The sequence below is a fragment of the Nilaparvata lugens genome, unplaced genomic scaffold (assembly GCF_014356525.2).
Source record: "Nilaparvata lugens isolate BPH unplaced genomic scaffold, ASM1435652v1 scaffold4101, whole genome shotgun sequence".
Classification (NCBI taxonomy): Eukaryota; Metazoa; Arthropoda; class Insecta; order Hemiptera; family Delphacidae; genus Nilaparvata; species Nilaparvata lugens.
In genome coordinates, this window is record NW_024090535.1 from 1 (window position 1) to 25,949 (window position 25,949).

The 25,949-nt window shown below is 36.3% G+C and overlaps 1 protein-coding gene across 1 annotated transcript in view; it reads right to left on the bottom strand.

Annotated features, from left to right (window-relative positions):
- Positions 1-3,140: 3,140 nt before the first annotated feature.
- LOC120355666 (cadherin-23-like) overlaps positions 3,141-25,949 on the bottom strand; it is a gene marked incomplete at its 5' end in the record, with an annotated part of 28,721 nt that continues 5,912 nt past the window's right edge. The window contains 16 exon segments of the mRNA XM_039444288.1: positions 3,141-3,341; positions 5,129-5,371; positions 6,830-6,990; positions 9,115-9,247; positions 9,895-10,083; positions 11,684-11,907; positions 13,597-13,781; positions 14,638-14,795; positions 15,594-15,682; positions 16,885-17,127; positions 18,514-18,678; positions 20,753-20,849; positions 22,952-23,076; positions 23,079-23,127; positions 25,126-25,377; positions 25,379-25,441. Of these exon segments, the coding sequence (XP_039300222.1) occupies positions 3,141-3,341; positions 5,129-5,371; positions 6,830-6,990; positions 9,115-9,247; positions 9,895-10,083; positions 11,684-11,907; positions 13,597-13,781; positions 14,638-14,795; positions 15,594-15,682; positions 16,885-17,127; positions 18,514-18,678; positions 20,753-20,849; positions 22,952-23,076; positions 23,079-23,127; positions 25,126-25,377; positions 25,379-25,441 (2,577 nt within the window).

Below are 25,949 nucleotides of genomic sequence, written 5' to 3' on the forward strand. Positions count from 1 at the left end.
ATGTTCACTATTGCGCCAGTCACGTTTCCTAAAATTCTGCCAAACACAAATTTTCTATAGTAATTCTATTCAATTATAAACAAATTATACTCTTAAATTAACGGTTGAGAGAGATGAAATTATTACATAATAAGACAGTGGGATTTCTACGCTAACTTCTTCTTTTTCAAATCAATCCTTGAATAGTAGTCATTATTGTCAACCCCAATAATAATAACCCAGTGAATTATTATAGTACAGCAATAGAGAAAAAATAGCATAAGAAAATATCCTATGGTATAGGGTAATCCTGTTCCAAATTTTACTGTTAACGCAAGCCGATAGTCCTAGTAGTTCTTTTTCTTGAAGCTATGTGACGCTGGTAGTCAGTCTCTCATGATGTGCTGTTCATAAGGTGCGTACAGACTCTCGCTCTGCTCCGCAACCGAACGTCACTCCAGCAGAGCGATTGATGATCGACCGGCGAGCAACAATGGTTCGACCGGGGAACGCGAGAAGATCTAACATCTTCCGTAACGTTCATGATGGGTGCGTGGGCGGTCCGACTGTGGTTCGATGGTGGTACGAGGGCGGTACGAGGGCGGTACGAGGGAGGAGCGTGCTCGGTGCGGGTTGGAAGCACGATATGTGTACGCAGCTTTACACTCTCACCCGGCCCAAAACAGTAATAATAGACAGTAGTCGACAGTAATCTGCTTTAGTTAACAAAAAATCGGCTTCAAATTTGAAACGTCCTATACCAAGGGATATCTTCTTATGCTATCTTTTCTCTATGGTCTCACTTTATGCAACCGTGGCCAAGGACCTTGAAAGAATTCCTTTGGTTTTTATAAGATTGTTCAAGGATTTTCAGAATAAGATTTACGCATTTATAAATTATCATAAGGATGAATAGTATTCTTCCTCGTTATTAGGTCGCGGTTAGTCGGTTTCGGTAAACGAAAAACTGTACTACTTTTAGAATGATTTTGTAATGAAAATTGAATAATATATTCCACATATACTAGAAAAATTATCGGGTGTTGACAAAGAACATTGTAACAAGAGAATTTCATGAAAAAACGTATACTTTTGAAATAATATATTTTGTCATAAAATTAAATAAATAAATCTGTGTATTCCGGACAAATTTTTGGGTTGACAAAGTACATTATTACAAGAAAATTTCAACAAGGGTTTTTAATGAATGAACTTACTCTCTGAAATGATCGATCTTTTCTCTGATCTCGGTGGGATGCTGACGTAATACAAATCGAACTCTCTGATCTTCACGGAGCAGGTAAATGAATACTCGCGCCATGTCGTAAAGACCACCACTGTCGTTCGCCATCACCTGTAAATAGAAAACCAGCTTAATTACAATGAAATAATGTCAATTCTGACAAAATATAGGACCAGATAGTGATTGGCCGTTTACAACACGTGTGCACCATTTCAGTGAGGTCCACGTTATAATGGCAGTATTTTATTAATGTTTGTGTTACTATCCTTGTCTATCATTTGACAAAGCAGATTACGCTATCCTTTTCTAGGTCCTATACGTTGCCAGACCTTTTTTTAACCATATAGAAATATAATTAATTTACAAAATATTCAATCTCAATAAATTATGAAAATTCATTATTCAATCATTAAAAACATATTTTCTTGGCGAATAAATATGATTGATAATTTTAATGATTGACATGAACAGTGACCCCCAATGAACAGTCAAAAGTTAACATTTAACAATGAAAAGTTACCCCCGGTTGCACAAAAGTCTGTTATCTTTTTCAGGAACAAAAAACTTTACTGATGCCCTCTCGTGGAATTTAATCATGGTTAAAATTTAACAGGCTTTTGAGCCTCCGGGCCTTAATATTTAAATCAGATATACCGGTATTAGCTATCTTCTATACAAGCAGTATCAAGGCTGAGGATCGGCAACGCTGTTCTTCTATCTTTCTCCACTGCCATGTGGACCTCACTATAGTGGAGGTGATATTGTGGTAAATATCCTTATACCTAAATATTAAATGGAAACGACTTAAAACAATGTTTGTTAAAACAATGTTAGATTCTTGTTTTGGGTTGTCAATTTTTAGTAAACTATACCAATGTATTGACAATGGGTCGGTAAATAAAAGCTAGCAACTGCTAATTTCAAGTTATTTTCGACTCGGTTGAATAAAGATGCTTGTACTAACTAGGCCCAGGTACTACAGTACTGTAGGCTATGAAGAAACTGTGTCTTTATATAGAAATTGTAGATGGAGCTAGAAAAAATAAAATCTTGTGTTTAATACGTGTGGATAAAAATCCTATACTATTAAACGAGAAATTTCTGTTTAGATGTTCAATATGTTTGTATTTCACCGGATCTCATAAACGGCTCTAACGATTCTAACGAAATTCAGAACATAGTAGGTTTATAATATAAACATTCGATTGCACTAGGTCTCATCCCTGGGAAAACTCGCTGAAGGACATTGAAAGGATCATTTATTATTCATCCTTGGAAAAACAGATGATAATAATAATTATTTCATCGTCTGTTGATGATGGAAGTGAATGAGCGAGTTCATGTGTGTGGGACTGTGTCAAAATTATGACAGCTGTTGAACTTTTGTAATCATTCAATCAGGTACTTAGTGCCGGTTGCAAAAAGCCGGTTATTTTTAATCCTGATTGATTCCAGTAGAACCATCTTTTTGAAATTGTCTTCTCTGATTTGAACACGTGAAATTAATCAGTATTAAAATTTAATCGGCTTTTGTGCAACCGGGCCTTTGTGAGGGAAATTTTGCATTCCTATGGGAATTAATCTCAATTCACTGTGATTAGATTTCTGTATGAACATTTCTGATATGATACAGAACTTTCTGTATGAAAACTATGAATATATTATAATTTCTTCTTTCGTTATACATTTTTATGCTTTTGTACTCCAGAGCGAAGCTCGGACCCCGATATTTGACGTAGTGAGAGCTGCTAAATCTAGTATTTGCTCAGAAATTCCGGGAAATGTGATTACTCCCAATTGCATCTACCTAGAAATAGCACATAATTATTCAACTGAATTTCAACACTAGCTAGAACTAACGGCTAGTTTCTAGCCACTATATTCTAGTTTTTATTCAATCGACCATGATTAAGTAGTTTCATTGAATGTGACTGACCATAAGTCGAAGTATCCCTTCATGCCCTTTGGGGTCGAAGTTGAGGTGGATGGCCCCCGTGCCCTGGTCAACGAGGAAGGGCGGCTGCTGGATGCCATCCATGCCCTCGCTCAGGGTCATCTGCGTCTCTCCCAGCATGTAGTAGTTGATCACCGCGTTCTCGCCCGTGTCCGCGTCCACTGCCTGAACATACAACATGGAACACGAATGATTCACATGGCACAACAAATCACAATTCCCCCGTGATATCGAAAGTGTCACATTTTCAGTTATATTTTATTTACATCAATAGAAAAATTACAACAACATATAGAGGCTTACAGCTTTATGCCAAAACAAGCCTCATTGAAAATCAATTGTTTACACAAACTGAAACTATATTCATGCAATAATTATGAAACTTTACCCGCTATTTCTGGCATGCTCGTGGGGTTTATTAATTAATCACGAAGTTAATAAGTGACGAAGTAATTTATTGAACCAACATTAAGCTAAGGGTATATTCACATTGAATGCGTATATATGCAAGTGCAAGCTTGTTTATGCATTACCAAGCGTGCAGATGAGAAAAAAATCTGGAAAGAGCTATAGAAAACATACACTGAACGCTTGCACTGCTGGTTGCGATCAGTGTGAGCAGCTACATGCAAGTCACAACGTGTTCTATGGCATATTTCATTTTTTTGGCACATGCAAGATCTGAAGAGCACTTGCAGATACACACATTCAATGTGATCACACCCCTATGCAAGTTATAGAGATAACCAGTTAATGTCGATCATGATCAACTATCGATTACCCTCGATATCTTCACTAGTAATTCGATCATGATCAACTGTTGATTACTACCCTCGATATCTTCACTATTGATATACAGATATACATTATACCACGGAATAAGCATACCAGTGCTTCTTTCCTCTGTGATTATACATAGTAAATATGCATATACAGTAGATAGATAGATTAAGAATGCACTAATTTAATGCCTCATCCACACTATCGCCCAATTCATACCATAGAGTGTGGATGGCTGCTTGCCTTCACTGGTCTTCACTTTCCATCGCTCCGATTTTTGTTGAGTGAAAACGAGTGTCCAGCCGAGCATCCACAAATGGTAACATTGCAGTATGGATGGCAAGACCAAGGCTGGCATACTAGCTTGGCCAGCGACTTGGCAAGCCACATGGCCAGCAACTTGACGATAGCGTTGATGGACGTAGTGTAGTACTTTAAAACATTACAAACATTGTGTGCAAACTTGAGGCAATAAGAGTAATAAATAAATGATTGAAGCAAAGGCTTTGAAGCCAATTTTGACGAAATACCGTTAAGCTGGATTCGTACTCAACAGTGAGAATATAATTAACCACAGGCATTAGCCCACGTGAGAAGTCTTTTTCACACTATTTGTACTATTTTATTTTTTCCCGTATGGGCTACTCTTGAATATAAATTAATTCCCAATTTATAATTTATTTTTATATATTTTCCAATCACTTGATAATGGTATCATATAGCCGGAACATGTTGTGAGTAAACAATTTTAAAAAGGGTAATTATATATCTATTTTTTATTTATATTTTTTGTACACTGCATGCATATTAACGAAGAAGAATAAATTCAATTTTCTATAGACTGGCTGACCGCTATGGCTTCGTATAAAATGAGCGCTGCTATCCAGAGATTGTCAGTTTGGTGTAAGGGTAAGAATTCCTGACCAGCAATTAGGAGGTACTGGGTTCGATTCAGCCATCTGACTGTTTACCCTGTTATCAATTTTTGCAGTAGCAGAAATTTACGGGGTGAATTACAGCATTTAATTTAGATTTTCGTTTAATAATAATAATAAATTCAATTTTGATTTAAATTCCCACGAGTTCGGTACTCGAGTTTCTTATTACTCATCCAATCAACCCACTAGTTAGTATGGACAAGTTAGAGGTTTCAGCAATTCAAATACAATTACCTTGACGTGCATGAACTCAGTGCCAAAATCAGCCTCAGTTGTCACACCTCCTGTGAACACATTTTTAACGAACAACGGCGGATTGTCGTTGATATCGTTGACGTTGACAATCAACTTGAGCAGAGTCTCATCTCGCAGCTCGAACCAGCTGTTGTTGGTGGGTGGAGTCGTGGCGCAGTCTTCGCTCGCCTTCACTATCAACTCATGTCGTTCTTGCACCTCCCTGTCCAGCTCCTTCAATGCCTGTTCGATGCGAATGGGAAATTCGATCAATTCATTTGAATGAGCACGAATTATATACAATTTTTAAATAATTCGAGATATATAGATTGATTGAGTTCTTTATTTATGCAGATTACAATATATACTGGCTTATACGCATATAAGCCAGTATATATTGTCAAAAGTCAAACTTCTAGAGTTACTGCCGGAGTCAGACAAGGAGACGCTCTCTCAGCCACACTCTTCAATCTAGTCCTTGAAACGGTAATTCAGAGGCTGGGTCTGAAAGGAGCAATTGTGAATGGAACATCTCAAGTACTAGCCGCCTATGCAGACGATGTAGTTCTGATATACAGAAATCAAAATAATCTAAAAGAGCTCTTTTGCAAAGTGAAGTACGAAGCCAAATTTTAGAAATAAATGTGGAGAAGACCAAGTACATGAAAATGTCAACGAATGAGCGAAGAAGACAAGTAAACAACATAAAAATATCAGATGATTGTGAAGTGGAAGGCGTCGGTGAATTCAAATACTTAGGTGTAACACTGACCAATGATTATAAAACCAGTTACGAAATATGCAATCGCATCATGATGGGCAACCGAGCTTATTTTGCCAACCAAAAAATTAGTAAAGTAAAGTAAGTTATACGCATATAAATAGCTAACAATATAGCACACTTTTAATAAATATAAAAATAAGTATGAATTTGAGAATATTGAACTACAAGATGAATTTAAATTTGAGACTACTATGATATAATATTGTTTGTATATAAACAAATTGGCGAAGAATTGGCGGATGGTTGGGAGAGGACTACAATATAAGCCCAAATCTGTCCATCTCCCGAATTTTCTATTGTATTGAAAAAATTAATTGGTCAAAATGCTCATCTCCCAAATTTTATAAACAGTAACATCTTCAAAAGTTTGAATTTAATTTACAAGAATTTTCAAAATACTTTCATTTTCTGAATACCGTATTTTATTTACTTACGAGCAGGTATTACATGTGCTCCGCAATGGTATGTTAAATGCACAAATCGATTGAATTTAGTTTTATAGTTCTATGCTGATATTAAAAGTATGAAAAATAGAAAAACTACTTGTTTGAGCTTTTATCCTACGTAAACTTTGTATCACAAATTGAAAAAAATTGTTTCAAACATTACAAATTGAAATTAATTAATCAATAAAAATGAAAAATATGACTATAAACATCCACGGTAAATTAATAATCGTTATACAAAATTTCAAGTTGATCAGTTCAGTGGTTCAGACGTGGTGCGTCCAACATGCACTTCGTATCCCGTGCATGTATAATCCAATTCCTTCCTTTATGCATAGTATAGATTTTCATTCATTAACAAAAACTCGTAACCAAATCAATACGCACTGTTTACTTAATATAATTATAGTTCAAATATAATATATAAGAACCATAACAATATAATTTAGATAATCTAATCACGACACTTACTGTGATCTGATGTATGAGAGGCTCAATTCCGAAGAATCCATCCTCGTTGCCAGCCACAATGAAGTAGCAGACTGGAGTTGGAGGGTCATCGAGGTCATCCACTTCATCCCTGTCAATCGTCTCCGCCAGCTGACGTCTCTCAGTGCCCGGAAGTACATGCTCTAACACAACAGAACCAAGAATTGGAAGTTGAACAGACTTTTGAGAAAGCCACATTCTTGAGATAATCTTCTGAAGTTATTGAAACATTTTTCGAACAAACCGGATATGCAAATTATTCAAATTTATACAAAATGTTCACTTTTTCTCTAAAGGGCTAATACTACAGAGTGGCGCAAATGGATTGGGTGGATCTTCCCGAGTTTAAAATACTAGTAAATTTTGAAGGTACTGGATTGAAATAAAGTGCAAAACGTGTAGCTACAATGGAAGTTTATTAACGGAAACGTTAGTCAAGTTAGTTTTTGAAAATTACAGCTATAAAATGCCCTTCTTCTCGAACGACGCATTCTTGGAGTCGTTCCTAACGTTCTGCATTGATTTATCGATGATGGTTATATGCCTATTTTTAATTCTTCAAGATCTCGTTACGTCAAGTTTTCAGTTTGTCTTAGTTCTTAATTAAGTTCTTAATTAGAGAATTGCGGAGCACGAGTTACCTGCTAGCTATTTAATAATCTATTTATTCGATCATTCAGAATTAAACAACTTCTAAAGTACCACAGGCTGCTAGTTATTTAATAAAATATAGAAGGATACTGATGATTTTAATTTCATTCCAATTATAAAGAATGGTCTATTAAAAAGCAATCTTAGTGGAAGGTGGTGGGATTTGGTGTCATGTACCTTATTCATTTAAGCAGAATCTGTACTTATTACTTTCCTTGCCCTACTACCATAGGTAAGGAAAGTATTGCTTTCCAAAAAAAATTAAGGTACCCCAATTTCAAGTTTTCTATACGTTTCAAGGTCCCCTGAGTCCAAAAACATGATTTTTGGGTATTGGTCTGTGTGTGTGTATGTGTGTATGTGTGTGTGTGTATGTCTGTGAACACGATAGCTCCATTCCTAATTAACCGATCGACTTGAAATTTTAAACTTAAGGTCCCTATACCATGAGGACCCGACAATAAGAAATTCAATAAAATTCAATTCAAGATGGCGGAAAAATGGCGGATAATTACTAAAAAACCATGTTTTTCACGTTTTTCCTCGAAAATGGCTCTAACGATTTTCTTCAAATTTATATCATGGATAGCTATTTATAAGCCCTATCAACTAGCATAAGTCTCATTTCTGGGAAAATTTCAGGAGCTCCGTAATATTCTTGAGAAAAATGGCGGAAAATGACTAAAAAACCATTTTTTTCACGGTTTTCTCGAAAACGGCTCCAACGATTTTCTTCAAATTTATACCATGGATAGCTATTTTAAGCCCTATCAACTGGCATAAGTTTCATTTCTGGGAAAATTTCAGGAGCTCCGTAATATTCTTGAGAAAAATGGCGGATAATGACTAAAATCCATGTTTTTCACCATTTTCTCGAAACTGCTCTAACGATTTACTTCAAATTCATACCATGGATAGATATTCATAAGCACTATCCTGGCATGAGTCTCATTTCTGGGAAAATTCCATGAGTTCCGTAATATTCTTGAGAAAAATGGCGGATAATGACCAAAAACCAGGTTTTCACGGTTTTCTCGAAAACGGCTCTAACGATTTTCTTCAAATTCAAGCCATGGGTAGCTATTCATAAGTCCTATCAAATGACATGAGTTTTTCCTTGGAAAATTGCAGGAGCTCCGTAATATTCTTGAGAAAAATGGCGGATATTACTAAAAAACCATGTTTTTCACGATTTTTTTCAAAATAACTTGACCGATTTTTTCAAATTCATACTCTGTATAGTTATTTATCAGCTCTATTAACGGCATGAGTCTCCTTCTGGGAAACTAATGGGGGGTCCACCCCATCCTTGAGAAATGGACTTTGTAACCTCCTTCTCGTGCATGAGTAGGTAGGTAGAGCAGTTCATAAAAGAACACATAGTCGAGATATTTCATCTGTAGAACAGCTGGTTTGACGACTTTAAAAAATGACGACTAAAAAAATCATTGAATTTCACAATTTACACAAAGGAAAAAGTACTCTGAAAACAATTATAAATATACACATATAAAAAAGTCTGATCGTAGTTTCGAATATATATGAGCAAGGAAAGTTGTGTGAGTGTACCACACCAGATTTTTTTATATTATTAGGTTGAATGAAAGAGAGCTCACCAGTGAAATTGACAGTATATTCTTCAATAACGAACTGCGGTTGGTAGTCGTTGATATTCTTGACGTATATTGTGAGATCAAGGTCGGATGACAATGGCGTTGGTACTCCATGGTCGTAAGCTTCCACTCGAATCTGTACAAGAAGAAAATGTTTAATTGTAATGAGATCATAATATTATACCATTGAGAAAAGATAATATAAACTGACAGTGCCCTAAACCATGAGACATCTTCTTATGCTTATACTTAGTCAAGGTTTCTAATTTTAAGATAATAAAAAGTTCAGTTATCCAAAAACCCATTTGAAGAGATATTTATCATTTTTTAGAAAGTTTATCAAATGGAATTATGGATGGAATTCAAGAATACAGTGGAGAATATAGCGGATATAATCGATTACAGAGGGTTTTTGGATTGTAAAGAGGAATGACAGATAGATTAACATTAGAGTAAATCACTCATACTAAATTGACATTTTCTATCCAATATATTTCAATTTCAAGATACAGTCAGGTCTTAAAAAAATAACTGTTCCTATTCCAATTCATACAACGTGAGGAACTGTTGTAAGGTAGCACAAAATGCTTTTCAACGTTGAAATTTCATTTTTACGTTTGAATAACCGTTGGAGGTAGAATTTTTCAACCTTATAATTTCAATCACTTTTCAACGTCTTTCCAACTTTACTTCAACCTTTATGTTAACATTATAATTTGAACTGTTTCAACGTTGAGGTATCACGTGTTTTCAACGTTTTTCAACGTTTGGTTGGAGGTTTACCTGATATATTTTCTGTCGTTCTCTGTCTAATGGCTGCTTGAGTGTAATGAGACCAGAGTCCTGGTCGATGTTGAACGTTCTCCAGTCTCCGGTGTTGTCCTGACGCAGTCTGTATCTGACAGCTCCGTTCGGTCCTATGTCGTCGTCAACTGCTTCAACTGTTATCACTGGCGTTCCAATTGTCTCATTCTGCAATACCAAATTGAATCAAGATAAATTGATTTAATGATAGTGAGTTGTATGAATTTAGTGAATTTCATGATTATAATATTTATTTGAAAAATATATATTATATGATATAGTTATTAGTATTCACAACAAAACTGGTTAGTGTTATCAAGTACTGAATTTGAAATTAACAGATACTAGTGAGCCCCCCCCCACCACCAATTATGAAGTGAACACCATTTTACAAGGAAGGGATATCGTGCGATATATCAAGTCTAGGTCATGCAGAGAATGGAGGAGAACAGAATGCAGAGGCAGTTTTTTTTTTAAGAATGGAAGGAACAAGAAAAAGAGGCCGCCTTAGAACATGCTTGCTGCAGGATGTAGAAAAGTACTTGACATGCTCAAGAGTGAGGAATTGGAAGAGGCATGCATGTTAGAGAGCGAATTGTCGAGGAGAACAAAGTCCACGCTGGGATGTAGCGCTTCGTAATTCAGAAAGTGAGCCCCCCGGGCCAGAGAACTGGCTTCTTAAAATGTCGCTGATATTCTGTTAGATGTTCTCGCTGAAAGTAATTAAAGTTGGATCATTGCATGCAATAATTAATAATTCAACTGACAGTAGATTTTTGATTTGTAATGATAAATGATTACAATTGTTTCTTGTTATCCTGTTATATCCTCGAAATAAAGCAGTGAGTCAATTTCGATAGCCATTGAGCTCGATGGTTCAAAGAATATGTGATGAAAAATTCAAGTGGATTGATGAAAGCAATCGAAAGCAGTCGTTGAACATTTAAACCCACAAACGGACTACGACTCAAGCCTGTAGTTATCAGTAAGAACTCACATTCGCTCATTCAAGTATGCGTTCAAAATGGATAAGTCATATTTGTATTGTGGTTTATCGAAATCATCAATTTGATTTGCTGGAGAAGCTGTTTTGTTGCACCAGCAAGAGTCCGAATTTTAATGCATCATAACGATTCCGAAAGTCATTTCAACCGACGTCTACAATTTGTCAAGACCATTCACACACAACCTCATCACTCGTAACGTTTCCTGCTTAAACTTGAATAATTCATTGTTGGATTCATGCTAAACTATTGCCTTTCGCTTGATAAACCGAATAAAGCAACTATAGTGTGGTCCACCTTATAATGGCAGTGGATAAAGATAGAAGAAAAGCGATGCTGATTCTCTGCATTAATTAATTATATTTCTACACTGTCAAAAGCATAATTGTCATCGTTGTGAACCTAGAAAAGGATAGTACCACCGGCTTTGTCGAATGATAGACAAGGATAGCAAAACCAAAGTTGATCAAATACTGTCATTATAACGTGGACCTCACTATAGCACCTGGCGGGAGAGTCAAGTGACACGGCCATGTTTGTGGGTCTTTAATTCGACAACAATTGACGATCTGGCCACACCGATCATAGGGCCTTTGATAAGGATGACAAGCTGTTCAGTTCTTTGGAAGTCGCCCCCTACCACTTGTCTGTGTCTTATGATATTATGTGATCGGAGGTTGAAGAAAAATGATTCTCGTACTAGAAGGCGGTGGAAAAGGAAGCGTCCATTCATTTTTACTGGCTATATAAGATCGTGAACCTACCTCAGCGACGCGTATGGTGATATTGTGCGGCGGACTGAGGAAGCGAGGCGCGTTGTCGTTGAAATCTGTGACACAGATGTGCAGATTGGCGACCACCGAGTTTGGCGGCATCCCGAGGTCCTGCGCGCGCACCACTAAACTGTAATTGCCGTAGCGCTTCTTCAGAGGACCGGTGCTCAACACATGCGCTGACCAGTTGTCCACCGGCTTGATCTGGAATAAACCTGACAACAGACACAAAAAATGTGATCACTGTATAATGGTGTACACTGGTATTTCTGGATTATAACACAACATGCATAACAAGCATATGTGTACATACATGTTTAACACATGTCCTGGCGTAAGTGGCCACCTTTACAGCGATTCATGCCCCCTATGCCTTCACTCTGCTCTTTCTCTTCCCTTCCTCACTCACTTTTTCTGTTCCCTATTTCTTAATAATATCCCATTATTATTTTCTTGTACTGTTAAGCATTGAACACTCGGCCTCTGCGCTCAGGTTCCTCGAACCTTGCAGGGACTTCACGTTTTTAATATAGTTATGTATAACCCTATTATTGGTATTTTTATTTTTCATTTTATATTGTACTTTACTTTTTTCATTTATAACCATTTTTGCCATTGTAATTATGTTTTTGGGACAAATAAAGATTTGATTTGATTCATCAAAGAGAAACTCGGATACACGATTTCTTTCTCCAGATACGAACGGCAATATTCAGAGCTTCATTATGTTACAGCTTCCGTGAGTGGAATGCTCTGCCACTTGATGTTATCATAGAGGAAATATAGCATAATTATGCTATCTTTTCTCTAAGATATTATCCTCTCCACATCTTTAAAACAATTTTGAAAGAGAGTGCGCCGGGTAACAACTTATAGCTGGGATTGGAACTGAGAGCGTGTATTAGCGAAGTGTGGAAGAATTTTCATTCTCTTCATGACATCAATAAGAGATACATTAATGTATTTTCGTTTGCAACTACTATTCTACATGACAGTTCCATATATTTTCCTTATTCCTTGCTATTACCATAGAGACAAAATAGCATATGCTATATTTAGCCAAGGTACCTAAACTTGAGGCTGATTACCACATATCAGTATCAGAGTCACTGAAAGTTACAGAGCAAGATAATATAGGTTGAAAGATGTGACTCACTATGGGTGCGGAATCTGCCGGAAAAATCTTTTAAACATGTTTTAAAAAGATGGTTAAAGAACCACCCTTTTTATAATATAAATGAATACCTAGTATCTGACACAAATACAATTCAAAAATAATAATCTCTAAAGAATTAGACTGTATTTCATTATAGGTATTATTATAGTAGTATTATATTATTTATTGTATTATTAAGAATATTTAATTATATGTATACATAGTATTTTTAAAAAACTGACTGTATTTTGACGTAGCCTATTGCAATTAAGTTTGTTTAACGGCAATAAAATATTCTTATTCTTATTCTTATTCACCATCATCATCATCTAATGTGTTTTCGTATGGAACTACTATTCTACAGGACAGTGCCATATACTTTCCTTACTCCAAGCTATTACCATAAACAAAAAATAGTTAATGCTATCTTTAGCCAAGGTAGCTAGACTTAAGGCGGATTACCACATATCAGTATCAGAGTCACTGAAAGTTACAGAGCAAGATAATATAGGTTGAAAGATGTGACTTACCATCATCATCATCTAATGTTTTTTTCGTATGGAACTACTATTCTACAGTACAGTGCCATATACTTTCCTTACTCCAAGCTATTACCATAAACAAAAAATAGCTAATGCTATCTTTAGCCAAGGTACCTAGACTTGAGGCGGATTACCACATATCGAAGTAACTGAGCAATATAATATATTACATATTATTATGTGTCTTGTTGAGACATGTGTTTTACCATCATCATTGCCAGCGATGAAGGAGAACTGCACCCAGCTGTTGGGTGTGTTGGGGTCGTCAGCATCTGTGGCCTTGAGCTGCGTAATGACGTCACTGGGATCGTGGAACTCAGTCACGGTCACGCACTGCTCAGGCAAGCGATCCAGCACCGGCGCCTCGTCATTCACGTCCAATACGTTCACTCTGCAAAACCAACATTTAACAATAAATAATACATCGGAGGATAAAACACAAAGACAATTATCAAGTACTCTTCATTTTATTGCAAAACTACTAGTTTCAACTCTTCTAGAGCCGAAATCAAAATATACTGGTACCAGCTATCCTAAAAAGAAGGCAATGACAAGGCAGAGAATCGGCAACGCTGTTCTCCTATCTTTCTCCTCTGCCATTATAAGGTGGTAGTGGACCTCACTATAGTTCAATTAAATAGTTTTCCATAGAGCCTATTGAAATAAAAAAAAAATTGTTATTATATTTGCCTTTTGGTTGTGGGTGATATGGTATTTTTCCATAATGAGAACACAAACAATTTATATTTGTCTTTTCAACAATAAAGCGCATTTTCTACTGGTAATAAGTTATTTTCACAAAACCCAGTCAAAGCCCAACTGAAGATGATGTCTGGACCATCGAAAAACAAAGTTTTGTGATAATAAGACATTACTAGTAGAACAGACAACATACTGTGGTTTTAATTTATCATGGAAACATTCCACTAAACATCTGAATACAGTTGAATACTTTTTATCAAAAAATATAATTGAAGATGAGGTGTTGTATAAATGTACCGGTATATGGAAATAAATTCTTTGGACTATTTGAGACAAAATTAAGAAATAGAAGAAGTTTTGGGCGTAGCCTGTTTTTTATATTCTGAGTATTGTGTTTGTTTGATTCATTCAATAAAGAAATAAATAAAAGTGAATGCTTACACAATCTGCTTGAAAGCGTTATTTCATCATGGAGAAATTCTACAAAATCTCTGAATAAAGTGATACATTTATTGAAAGAGATCATTTAAAATGAGAATACTTACACAATCTGCTTGAAAGCGTTGCGACTCTCGCCACTAGCATATCCGAACTGATAGTTGTCCCAGGCCTCAATGACCAACATGTAGGCACTCTGCTCCTCTCTGTTCAGGCGATCTGATATGTTCAGCACTCCCGTTTCTGGATTGATTTGGAACTTACCCTGCAAAATAAAATATTTCAGTAACAAAGACCACAATAATTCCAGATTGAATTCAAATTGACTATACTTTTCAGAAAGTGTACATTTCACAATATTCCATTGAAAATTACTCCATCAATATGGAACAAGTCCGTGAATTGAATTAATTGAACCTAGAACTAAATCAAGAGTAATAAAATAATTATTCTTGATAACTCATATTGGAGGTTCCATCGGATTGACCTTGATCAGATAATTAAAGGGGAATGTTGCAATTACAAGTGAAAAAAATGGTGCATCGATCACGTGGTATGAGAACAATAAAATAGTATTGCATTAAAACATTAGCTAGATTGCATTTGTTCAAGAGGCCACAAGTTGGCACGAGCTAGTAACTCTGAGCAATTTTTTCTCTTACACATCAACAAATAAACAATTTATTGTTTGTAAAGACTTTACTCAGTAAATTGGACACAAATTTTATAAAGTGAAAAGACATAACCTTTGTTTGACGTATATGGATAAAAATTCCGGGTAGGAACAGTTTTGAGCTGTTCCTGTTGGTCCTCCCCTAATTATTTTAATGAATAATTGTGTATCTTGAATCAATAAATGTATGAATGGAATTTTGTTTGTTTGCATTTGTTCAATGAAGCAAAAAAATGGTGAACACTTTAAGACTGTGTGATCTTCACCTATTCCCAATCTATAATACAGAGGTACGACTGATCAAAAAGTAGTAGTACATTTTATGGCTCTATAGTAACTCTGAATGAATCAAGACAGTGATTGAGCTTCAGTAATTTTCAAAAGACTTACCAGAGATGAAATACGATCCAGAAGATATGTTATTTTGCCATAGTCACCAGAGTCCGCATCCATGGCTTCAATTCTTCCTATTTCAGTGCCTGGAATAAAAAAATTGTATCAATATTGGAAACGTCTATAGAACCGAAAAATTAAACTTGTTACATTCAATCAAAGAATGAAATGCATTATAAATCAAATCATTCTGCACACACGTCAAAAATCAAATGTCATTATTTTTAGTCCGTAGAGTATTGGGTAATTCACCAATAAGGCCGGTCGCAGACGAACCACTATCACATGTTGGTTGTGGAAGGTACTATTTTCCTTCTGTGGTACCACAAACGCAGCGAATATGGAATGCATTGGCAGGCATGACAGTGACACTGATACTTCCACATGGCGTTGCGCTCTGTGGTAGCGATTATTTTCCTTGCGATTGTGGTATCACTGGTTTGAGCACCACGCTTCCACTAGCTTCTGTACCACAATCGCACTAATGAGCGTTTTCTCAAATGTAGTGTGAAAGTCTCTCTGCGTTAGTTGCATTGTTCTGTGGTATGTTGGTCCCACATCCCACATGCGATAGTGGTTCGTCTGCAACCGGCCTAAGAAGAAATACATTTTTGAAGTCCAATAAAATTTCTGTTAAAATGGCATTAATGTTATGTTCAGTTACGTTGTTACCTTATGTTGTCATGTTATGTAGTTATGTTATGTTGTTATGTTATGTTGTTATGTTATGTTGTTATGTTATGTTGTTATGTTATGTTGTTATGTTATGTTGTTATGTTATGTTGTTATGTTATGTTGTTATGTTATGTTGTTATGTTGTTATGTTATGTTGTTATCAAAGACCTTAAAGATGCATAGACTTCACATGCAGCGCTAGCGTCGTACTTGGAATTGAAATCGGCCATTGAGGGGGCAACCTATAAGATTATTACATACCAATGCCTTTTTAATCTATAATATTACAAATATATACATATATAATATCTCGTGCTAAAATACCCCAATGGCGGCCTTCAAATTCAAGTAAGAGCTATCATTTAGTAGGCATTGGCATCGTGGGTCTATATCTCTTTAAGGTCTTTGGTTGTTATGCTATATTGTTATGTTATGTTACTGTTAAATGTTAGGCTAATGTTATGGCTAATATTTTTAGTAGATGAACACGTTGCTTTAGTGGGCTAGAACAGTAAGTAGTAGAATCATATATTTTTTCATATATATTCAAATATTGAAATAAATATGTTCTTTCCTCATTTTTAATGACATTAGCATGTTTTCGGCCACTCACCGATAGGTGTATCCTCGCGAATGGTGATATTGGTGGTCTCTCCGACAAAGTACGGATTGTTGTCGTTTTCGTCGAGCACCTGAATGAAGACGTCGACGAAGGAGGAGCGGGAGGGAACGCCTGAGTCGGTGGCACGCACAGTCATGTTGAGCCAGGCCACCTGTTCGTGGTCTATGCGGCTGGCCACCACCATCTCACCCGTCTCCCTGTCCAGGTGCACCAGGTCTGTCATCGATTGAGGGCCTACAATACACAACAAACAAACTATCAACTGAACTAGAACATTTTATGACCAGGTCACTCCCGTGTTATCGGATGGGTGTAGTCGTGAGGCCCATTGACGGCTTGAATGATATATTCATATATATTTCACTATCCATGACAAACTGCAAGTAATAATCTGTTTTTTTTACTATTTTCAACGATACTACAATCTAATTTTGGAATATTTTGATATATTCAGGTGAGGTGAAACTTCCATCAGGGACTCCCCTCCAATAGAAGCCATTCGAATATTATCATTATTAACACTATCGTCATCATAAAGCATGCCTTTGCAGGACAAGATCTGTGATGATCAATACACGGCCCAGTCGCGACCCGCACACTACTCATTATAACAGGGTTTCAACTAAACACTTCAAGTGGTTCGGATATCCTGAGATACCATAGAATCATAATATTTGAATCTGTTTTCATCTTCACGAACTTGCCAACGAAACCCTATTTTTGCGATATAAGAAGCCGTAATAGTTAAAAACATACTACGTTATTATTCTTCAATCCTCAATTATTTAAACGTGAACTACAGTTGTATCACATTTTCGTAACCTCCTGACACTGAAAAGAGATGTAATACAAATTTAGTTTATTTGCCAAAACATACAATAAAAAACTCAAGAAACCTAACATGATACAACCGAATGTGATAATATATACATTTTCTGAATAATAAACTTGCTAATTGATAAACATTTTTTATCACCAAAAATTCATCCATTCAATCGCAGTCTTTATTTAAAACATAATCTACATCTCCCAAAAATCAACCAGCAAAATTATGTTTCATATTAATATTCATTATTAGGTCAAGAAATATTTTTAATAATAAACTTGCTAATTGATATACATTATTTATCACTAAAAATTCATCCATTCAATCACAGTCTTTAAAGCAAATTCTACATCATCCAAAAATCCACCAGCAAGATTATTTTTCATATTAATATTCATTATTAGTCAAGAAAATTACTACATTGAAAATAAACAGAAAACAGGTGCTAGTGCTAGCCCAAATACTCTTTTCTTCATAAATCTATTTCATTAAGTTCTCCAAAGTAGGGTTATCTTAATCACATATAATTTCTTATGAACACAAGTTGATTCATCCAATTGTAGCCTATATATGTCTTCATTTTTAGCTTACCCAAATTCTGTTAGCATCATTCTTATTATTTTATGCTTATTTCACTAAAAAATAATATATATATTACATTGAATAATTTTTCTTGTAAGCAAAACAAGTAATCCAATCAAATGAGCATAATGATTATTTCACTAATCTTGATCAAACTAATTCCGAGGAAAATAACATCTATTCTAATGTTGAGATCAATAAAATTTATTCACCTTCAAGTGAGTACGAGATGGTTCGATTCTTATCGGCGTCATCAGCTACAATGTTGACAATGGTGATACCATTCTGGCTGTTCTCGGTGATGGAGCGTCGGTAGAATGGTTTGCGGAACTGAGGATTGTTGTCATTCTCATCTTCAATTACAATTGTTAAGACGGCTGTAAACAAAACAGAAAACAGTCGAATGAAAAATAAATTTTCATTTGTTGAAACAGATTTTAATTTGTTTTGTCAGTTGTGGAGCGATTCCACAAACATATCATTTATTCATATGCAAAAAATACAATCCAGGTAAAATAACAGGCATTTGCCCAAAACTGCTTCAAACCTTAATTTGCAATACACAGTATTCCAAGTATTATATCTTTTTAAATATATGTTAATAAAAGTTGAAAGAAGAGGAACAAAGAGATCCTTAAGCTGGCCACTGACGAGCGTTCCAAACGACGTGGCGCGGCGCGATGTCACTCCAGCTAGAACGATCCAAATCCGTAAATATTTTGTGGGTCAATTCACGAGCACTCCATTCCATCACTCCAGTATTTGATGGTTTGTGATCAAGTATGGACGAGGAACTTCTCCTGATTTCAACAGCTGTGTGTTTGTACGTAAAAAGAAAAAAAACCCAAACGGAAATGGGTGAAACGTTTATTTTCGAATAGGCGGAATCACACGCATCTGAATTTATTTCAAGATTTTAGTGTCGAACCTTCGGACTGGAAGAATTATTTGCGTATGGATGAAGATACCTACAACCATTTACTTCGTTTGGTAACACCGATGATTACAAAGAAAGATAGTCATGAGACAGTGCATTACTCCCCATGAGTACATCTCGATCACAGAGATTACAAAATCCCGGTTCGAACTCATGACAACACAACAACACAAGAACAAAACAACAATCAAAACAGCAATCTATCCTTCCAAGTCAACGGTCTGACACGCACTGAGACGGGACAACCAACAGGTTTCCACATTCACGGTCGTTCCGTCGTTCCAGCATGCCATCGAGATTCCCCATTCACGAGGAGTTGGAGTGACGTAGGTTTGGCGTGGCGCGATGGATTTTCAACCGGTTGGAATTCCATCGAGCCTCGTCGCTCCACCAAAATACGAGCGCGATTCACCATTCACGTCGTTCCAATGGCACGCTACCGTGCCATTTGGCTTGTTGGAACGCTCGTCAGTGGCCAGCTTTACACGCAAAGATAGGCAGTCTATCACACAGCACAATACCTTTGGCCGTCGAATGCTTCCCTCTTTATAATTTTTTCTTGTTCGAACTTTGAACGTTAAAAATACAGTAGCTCAAAAACTTCCAACGAAACAAAGTATCTCCTACAAAAATCCTTGACGATTCCAGTGAAAATCTAATCTTTTCTCAGATTCATGACACTTTCTGAAAGTGCTCTTCGCCAGCTCTGACCTTTTTGACAATGTGGGGTTTCTTTCAATAATTGGGTAAGTTAAATAAGAACATTTTGATTTTGTCAATTTTCGATACGCGTATGACCCTGGTGATATGACCCTGTGTAGCCAAGAAACCTTGGTCCTACAAACAATACACATAAAATTAACAAAATCCGTGTCTTTATTCAGTATGGACCAGTTTTACAATATCAATAGCGACTCTATGAAAATTATTATTTACTTATTAGTCATTTATTTCGATACGGCAACTTCAAAGTTCAATTCAATTCAATCCTTTATTTCCAAAGCAAAAACACTTTACAAGCAATTACATATTCAAGTAAATAGTACATATAATTACTAGTACCCTATTCTATTTAAAAACAACGTTATCAATCACATCATTTGTTGGTTCTGCTGAATGTGAATGTGGCGCTGAGACACAGACAATGAATCATTTCATAGAATGCCCTATTTTAGAATTTAATGAAAACCTTGACGAGGTGCATCAAGCAACACCAGATTACATCCAATGGCTTGACGCACTGAATTTAACTGAGTGAAGTTTGTTATGTTTGACACTTGATAATGGCGTGAACAGGCAAAACTAGTCGAGTCTAGAAGAACATTTGTACTAGTATTGTATGTATTTTACTAAGAAGTATTACAACAATTGCTATATCACATCAATTTCCATTAATTTCATTACTTATGACATTATTTGACTACAAAGAGAGTGAGACCTGTGAGCCATGAAGACGCTTAACGATGTCGATATATTTCGTAAAATATTATGACAGATAAATTCTTGATTCTTACCGGTATCGGTCTGCACACCGGTAGTCGACCCCAGATCCTCGACCCGGATCGCCAGCCTGATGGTCTCCACACGCTCTCTGTCCAGCAGCCGCACCACCTTCAATTCAATGCAACTCATTTTATTATTTGTTAAAGGCTATACAACAGAATACATTCACAATAGTCATATACATTGAACACATAAAATTAAAACATTCATATAAATTTCACCCCACACAGGCTAGGCCACGGGGCGTTTTTTGTTTTATTCATTCTTATAAAAGAGCCTTATCATTTTGTTACATCATTATTACTGTACATTTCTATGTTTCGATGATAAGAAACATATTTTCCTGTTATTGTACTGGTTTTTGGATGAATAAAATCTATTTCATTTCATTTCATAAAAACCTACCCCCAGTTGCACAAAGGTCGGTCAACTTTAACACGTTGAAGGTCGTTTTGTTAATCGGCGTTAATCTTCATATTTAAACGTAGATAGATAGATAGATAATTGTCTTTCATTTTCACTTTACAACATTACAAAAAGTGATGTGGGCGAAGTTTAGGCAACAAGAGCCCCCTCTTCCACTTAACCCACGATGTTATTGGTAACATGAAAAAAATATAAATAAAAATATACCTTAATCATACAACATTTCACAATGAAGCCAAAATATCAATTACAATTCCAATAAAGCAACTAAATTAATACCTAAATTATAAATCAAATGAATGAAAAAGAAACAGAAAACAAAAAGCAAGAAATCTTCATAGTGGATAAATATCATAATTACACAAATGAGGGGCCTAGATGCAAAAGTCACATTCTCCATTTTTTGAGAAATGAGTTATTTATATGGCTGTGTTCGTATTGTGTATTGTGTTTGTATCACATTTACCAGTCGATGTTTGCAGCAAGACTCACACTCTCCAGTTAAGCCAATCACAGGGCATCTGAAGGTTGCAAAGCATCATGGGTGTGCTCAGTTCATTGCTCTCAGTGCTCTGTTTCGGTCTGCACTTTTGTTGGTTAGATTAATTTGTTTTGATCGTCCACTTTAATTTGTTATATTATTATTTTGAATTAGTTCAATATCCAAGTAGTAAGAAATTCAATGGAAGAACAAGTCAAGATTTCTACTGGACTGACTAGAAAGAAGAAAATATCTCTTGATAAGTGTAAGCGAAATGCTGCAAAAAAAGCAAGGTAAGAATTTGTAAGCTTAAGCCTTTAAGTGTTTTAGCATAGTTTTGAATATGTTTCTAAATTGAAATCTTACATACGGCTGCCTAGAAAAACAACTAGAACCAAGGGAAATATTACTATATTTTTCATGAGGATGAAGAAGAGCCTTGAGAGCCTTTTCCAGAAATAAATTACAGCAATGTTGATGTCGAACAGAAATTACTAATAATATTTCAAGCTTATTAGTTTCTACTGCTATGGACAGTTTTTTTACTATGTAAACATGTATGAAAATACTCTTGTTTATTTTTCCATGGTTATTCCTCCTGGTAAGAATGTTATCACAAATCACTTGAGATTTAATTTCTTGGTTCTAGTTGTATCCCATCTATTTTGGTACAAAACTTACATTCTCCATGTGCGTTTGCTTCAAAATTCACATTTAACCAAATTTTGCTGCAAACTCACACTTTGTGTATTTTGAAGTTGAATTCCTGTTTTATTTAATTCAACAACTTATTGAAGTTGTGTGCAAGTAGTTGGTATGGTTTCAAGCTTTGCTTGAGAAAAAAACTTGCAACAATATCCTTATTTTATCATTAGGAAACAGTTTTTTGCGGTTTCCCAAAAATTTAGAAAAGTGGAGACTTTTGCATCTAGGCCCCTCAAATATCCACTCACACATACACCACACACACACACTCTCTCTCTCTCTCTCACACACACACACTCTCTCTCTCTCTCTCTCACCAACACACACACACACACACACACACACACACACACACACACACACACACACACACACACACACACACACACACACACACGCACACATTCACATCTCTAAAGAATACAGTACAAAACCGCCTAGCGAAGCCCTCCCCTCCCCCCTGATCCACTCCACAACAGCCGCACTGAACCGGCGATAACTGTCGAGCAGTCTAATATGAGCTGGCAGTTGCACGTAAGTACAACTGGGAGTGAGACTTGATAACTTTTTTTAGCAAAGTGAAAATATGAGAACAGACCTTAAGCCGTCCGTCGAGCGGATTGAGCTCGAATGCGGCGACAAAGTCGAACTCAGCCGCTTTGACGAGTGTGCCCTCCTCGCTGCGAGCCTCGCAGCTGTCCGCGTCCAGGGTGTATCGCAGCACGGGCTCTCGTCCGGGTCCTGGGCAACCACTCTGTGCACCACTTGACCCACCTGTACAATCGTCAACCCAAATCGTCAAACTCTTCATTTGTTCAATAAAATCGTACAATTTTCAAAACAAAATACCATAAAAATACTTAATTCAAACCTAAAATTGATATATTATGCTCAACATACAGTGTTACCCAAGAAAGTTGTAACAGCTGAAGACCATAGTTTCTAAATAAAATGTCTCATATCGACCTCACTTTTCCATTTTATATAAAGATTTTTCTAGAAAACTATGAGTCAAAATCTAATTCCAAGGACATGGTTGGAAAGAGGAAGAAATTTCCAATATTCATATAATCTTCTCCTTTGTTTCACGTTTTCGAACTTTTTATAAGCGCTAAAAATTGACAAAGTACATTCGTTGAGTTCAAGACCAAATTTCAAACTGTTTGATCGCTCGAAAGCTAAGATCGATATAATAAAATTTCATTGGACATTTTTATTGCAAATTTTAATGTGGAATCTGAATTTTCATTGCTATCGGCTGTTACACCTTTCGTGGGACACTCTGAATGAATATTCAGGACAATAGGGCTGAGTTTTAAATAACTAGAACAGAAAAGAAAGGAGTGCCACAAGGAACTATACTTGGTCGAATATTGTTGTCACTGTATATTAATGACTTGCCTGGAAATTTACCCTCAACCGTAAACAGCGTATGATTTGCTGACGATGCTAATTTTCTACTGACAGGTGATACATTAGAAGGATTACAAATTGAAGGAGAAGAAGTAAACAAGTGCATGAAGGAGTGGTATGAGGCTAATGAGTTGACAATCAACGTAAAGAAAACATCCTATATGAGCTTCAATATTGGCCATTCGGACACACCCAATAATTTCAATTTTGCTGTGGATTCAACAAGTATAATGCCAGTGGAAGAATGTGGATTGTTGGGATTCAATGTTGACTGAAGTGGAACAATCAGATTGATCAGGTGGTAAAAAGGGCTCAATACAGCAGGGTTTGCAATATCAAGATTGATAAGGGAGGTGAACCAGAGAATAGTTCGAATAGCGTACTATGGATATTTCCAGCCAGCTCTAACGTATGGCTTGATATTCTGGGTGCGGCACCCGCTTTATTGATGGCCTTCAGAGTGCAAAAACGGCTACTGAGAATGATGTTCAGGAAGCCACCAAGAACCCCATGAAGAGAGTTATTCAGGAAGCTAAGAACCGTTGCCATGTCTGTATATCCATGAATTTGCATTGCATCTGCATTGTATGAATTTTCCCGCAAGGACGAGTGGACTAGTGGACTACAGGCGCTACTGTATATGACTACAACACACGGGCAAGGAATATGCTGAGACTCCAACCTCATCGAAAAAGATTTTTTGAAGCTAAGCCAGAGCATGTCAGTCGAAGGATCTTGAACTGTGGAAATTCTGGATACTTCAAATAGCAGAACATTCAAGAGACTACTGAGGAATTGGCTAAAAGAGAGATGTTTTTACAGTTCGATGGAGTTTTTCTCATATACATGTGAGAAATGAACCTAGTGGAATTATAATAGTTAAGATGATGTCATCTTTATTTTTGACTCCAAATATTCACGGACATTTTGATGACCTGACAAATTGTATAATTTTTTATTGTAAAAGAAATAGTACAGGCTCAGCCTAGTTTTTCCTCCAATGTCATAATTGTATTATGATTATAGTATTTTATACAATAAATGAATAAACTGACAAATGCGAAACATTGAATGTGAACGTACATGCATGAATAAATATTATCATTATTATTATTAAATATAAGCTAAAATTAGCTTCATGGGGTAGTCACAAAATTATAATAGGAAATCTTAGTAGATTCTCACTTCATGTATGATAGATATAAGATGATATATGTATAATGATTCATTCAATTTGTAAAACCTATCATTCATGTAATGTGAGAGAAATTTGAATAAAAAAAATAAAAGGTACTCGATTGAGCGTTGCCAACGTATGGCTGAATTAGCTTTAACAATTTGATTGGTAGCTTGACTGACCCTAGTGTTCTCCTTGATGCGCACAGTCCCGGGTTCGGCAAGCACAGGCGGCTTATTGTTGACATCATCGATCGTGATCTGCACGGGAACAGTTGCGCTGAGCTGGTGCGCGCCAATTCCGCCGTCGAGCGCCACAATGACCAGCGCGTAACGCAGCGTGCGCGGCTGCGTGCCGTCCGGGTCGAGACTCGCGCCGCGCGCCACCCGAATCACGCCGGTCGCCACGTCCATGGTGAACTTGTCGCCGGCGCCCCGATTGGATGCGGTACACCACCACGTTGTTCGGCGGCGAGCCGTCACCGTCCCACGCGTTCACCTACCAAACACAAACATTCATTTCATTTGATGACACACAGTTCATTTATTTATTCATTAATTCACCTCCCAACAGTAGAACACTTATTTTTCAGAGAAAAATAACACTAGAATAACAAATAAAAGCAGTTCATAAAAACGATTGGGGATCGCCAACAAGCACAGTCCTTAACTGTTCCTCTCCCGAATTTTTGATTCATATACTGGTCCAAGAAGTAGGTTATGTTTCTTTCACTTAATAAATGTATGTCAACTTTCAGTGTAAACATAAAAAATTGAGTTCAATAGATTAAATGGAGGACAGAAATTTATTATCTGTAGCTTCAATGGTTTATTAATGGTTACAAATATTATTAATGGTTACAAAGCGTCTCTCTCTCTCGTATTAATTCAATCAATCAATAATGTTATTCAATGGTTATATTATTATTATTATTATTATTATTATTATTAGCCGTCAAGCTCCCAGATGGAAGACGCTGAGCAAAATTTGGTTCATTTTTTGTTTT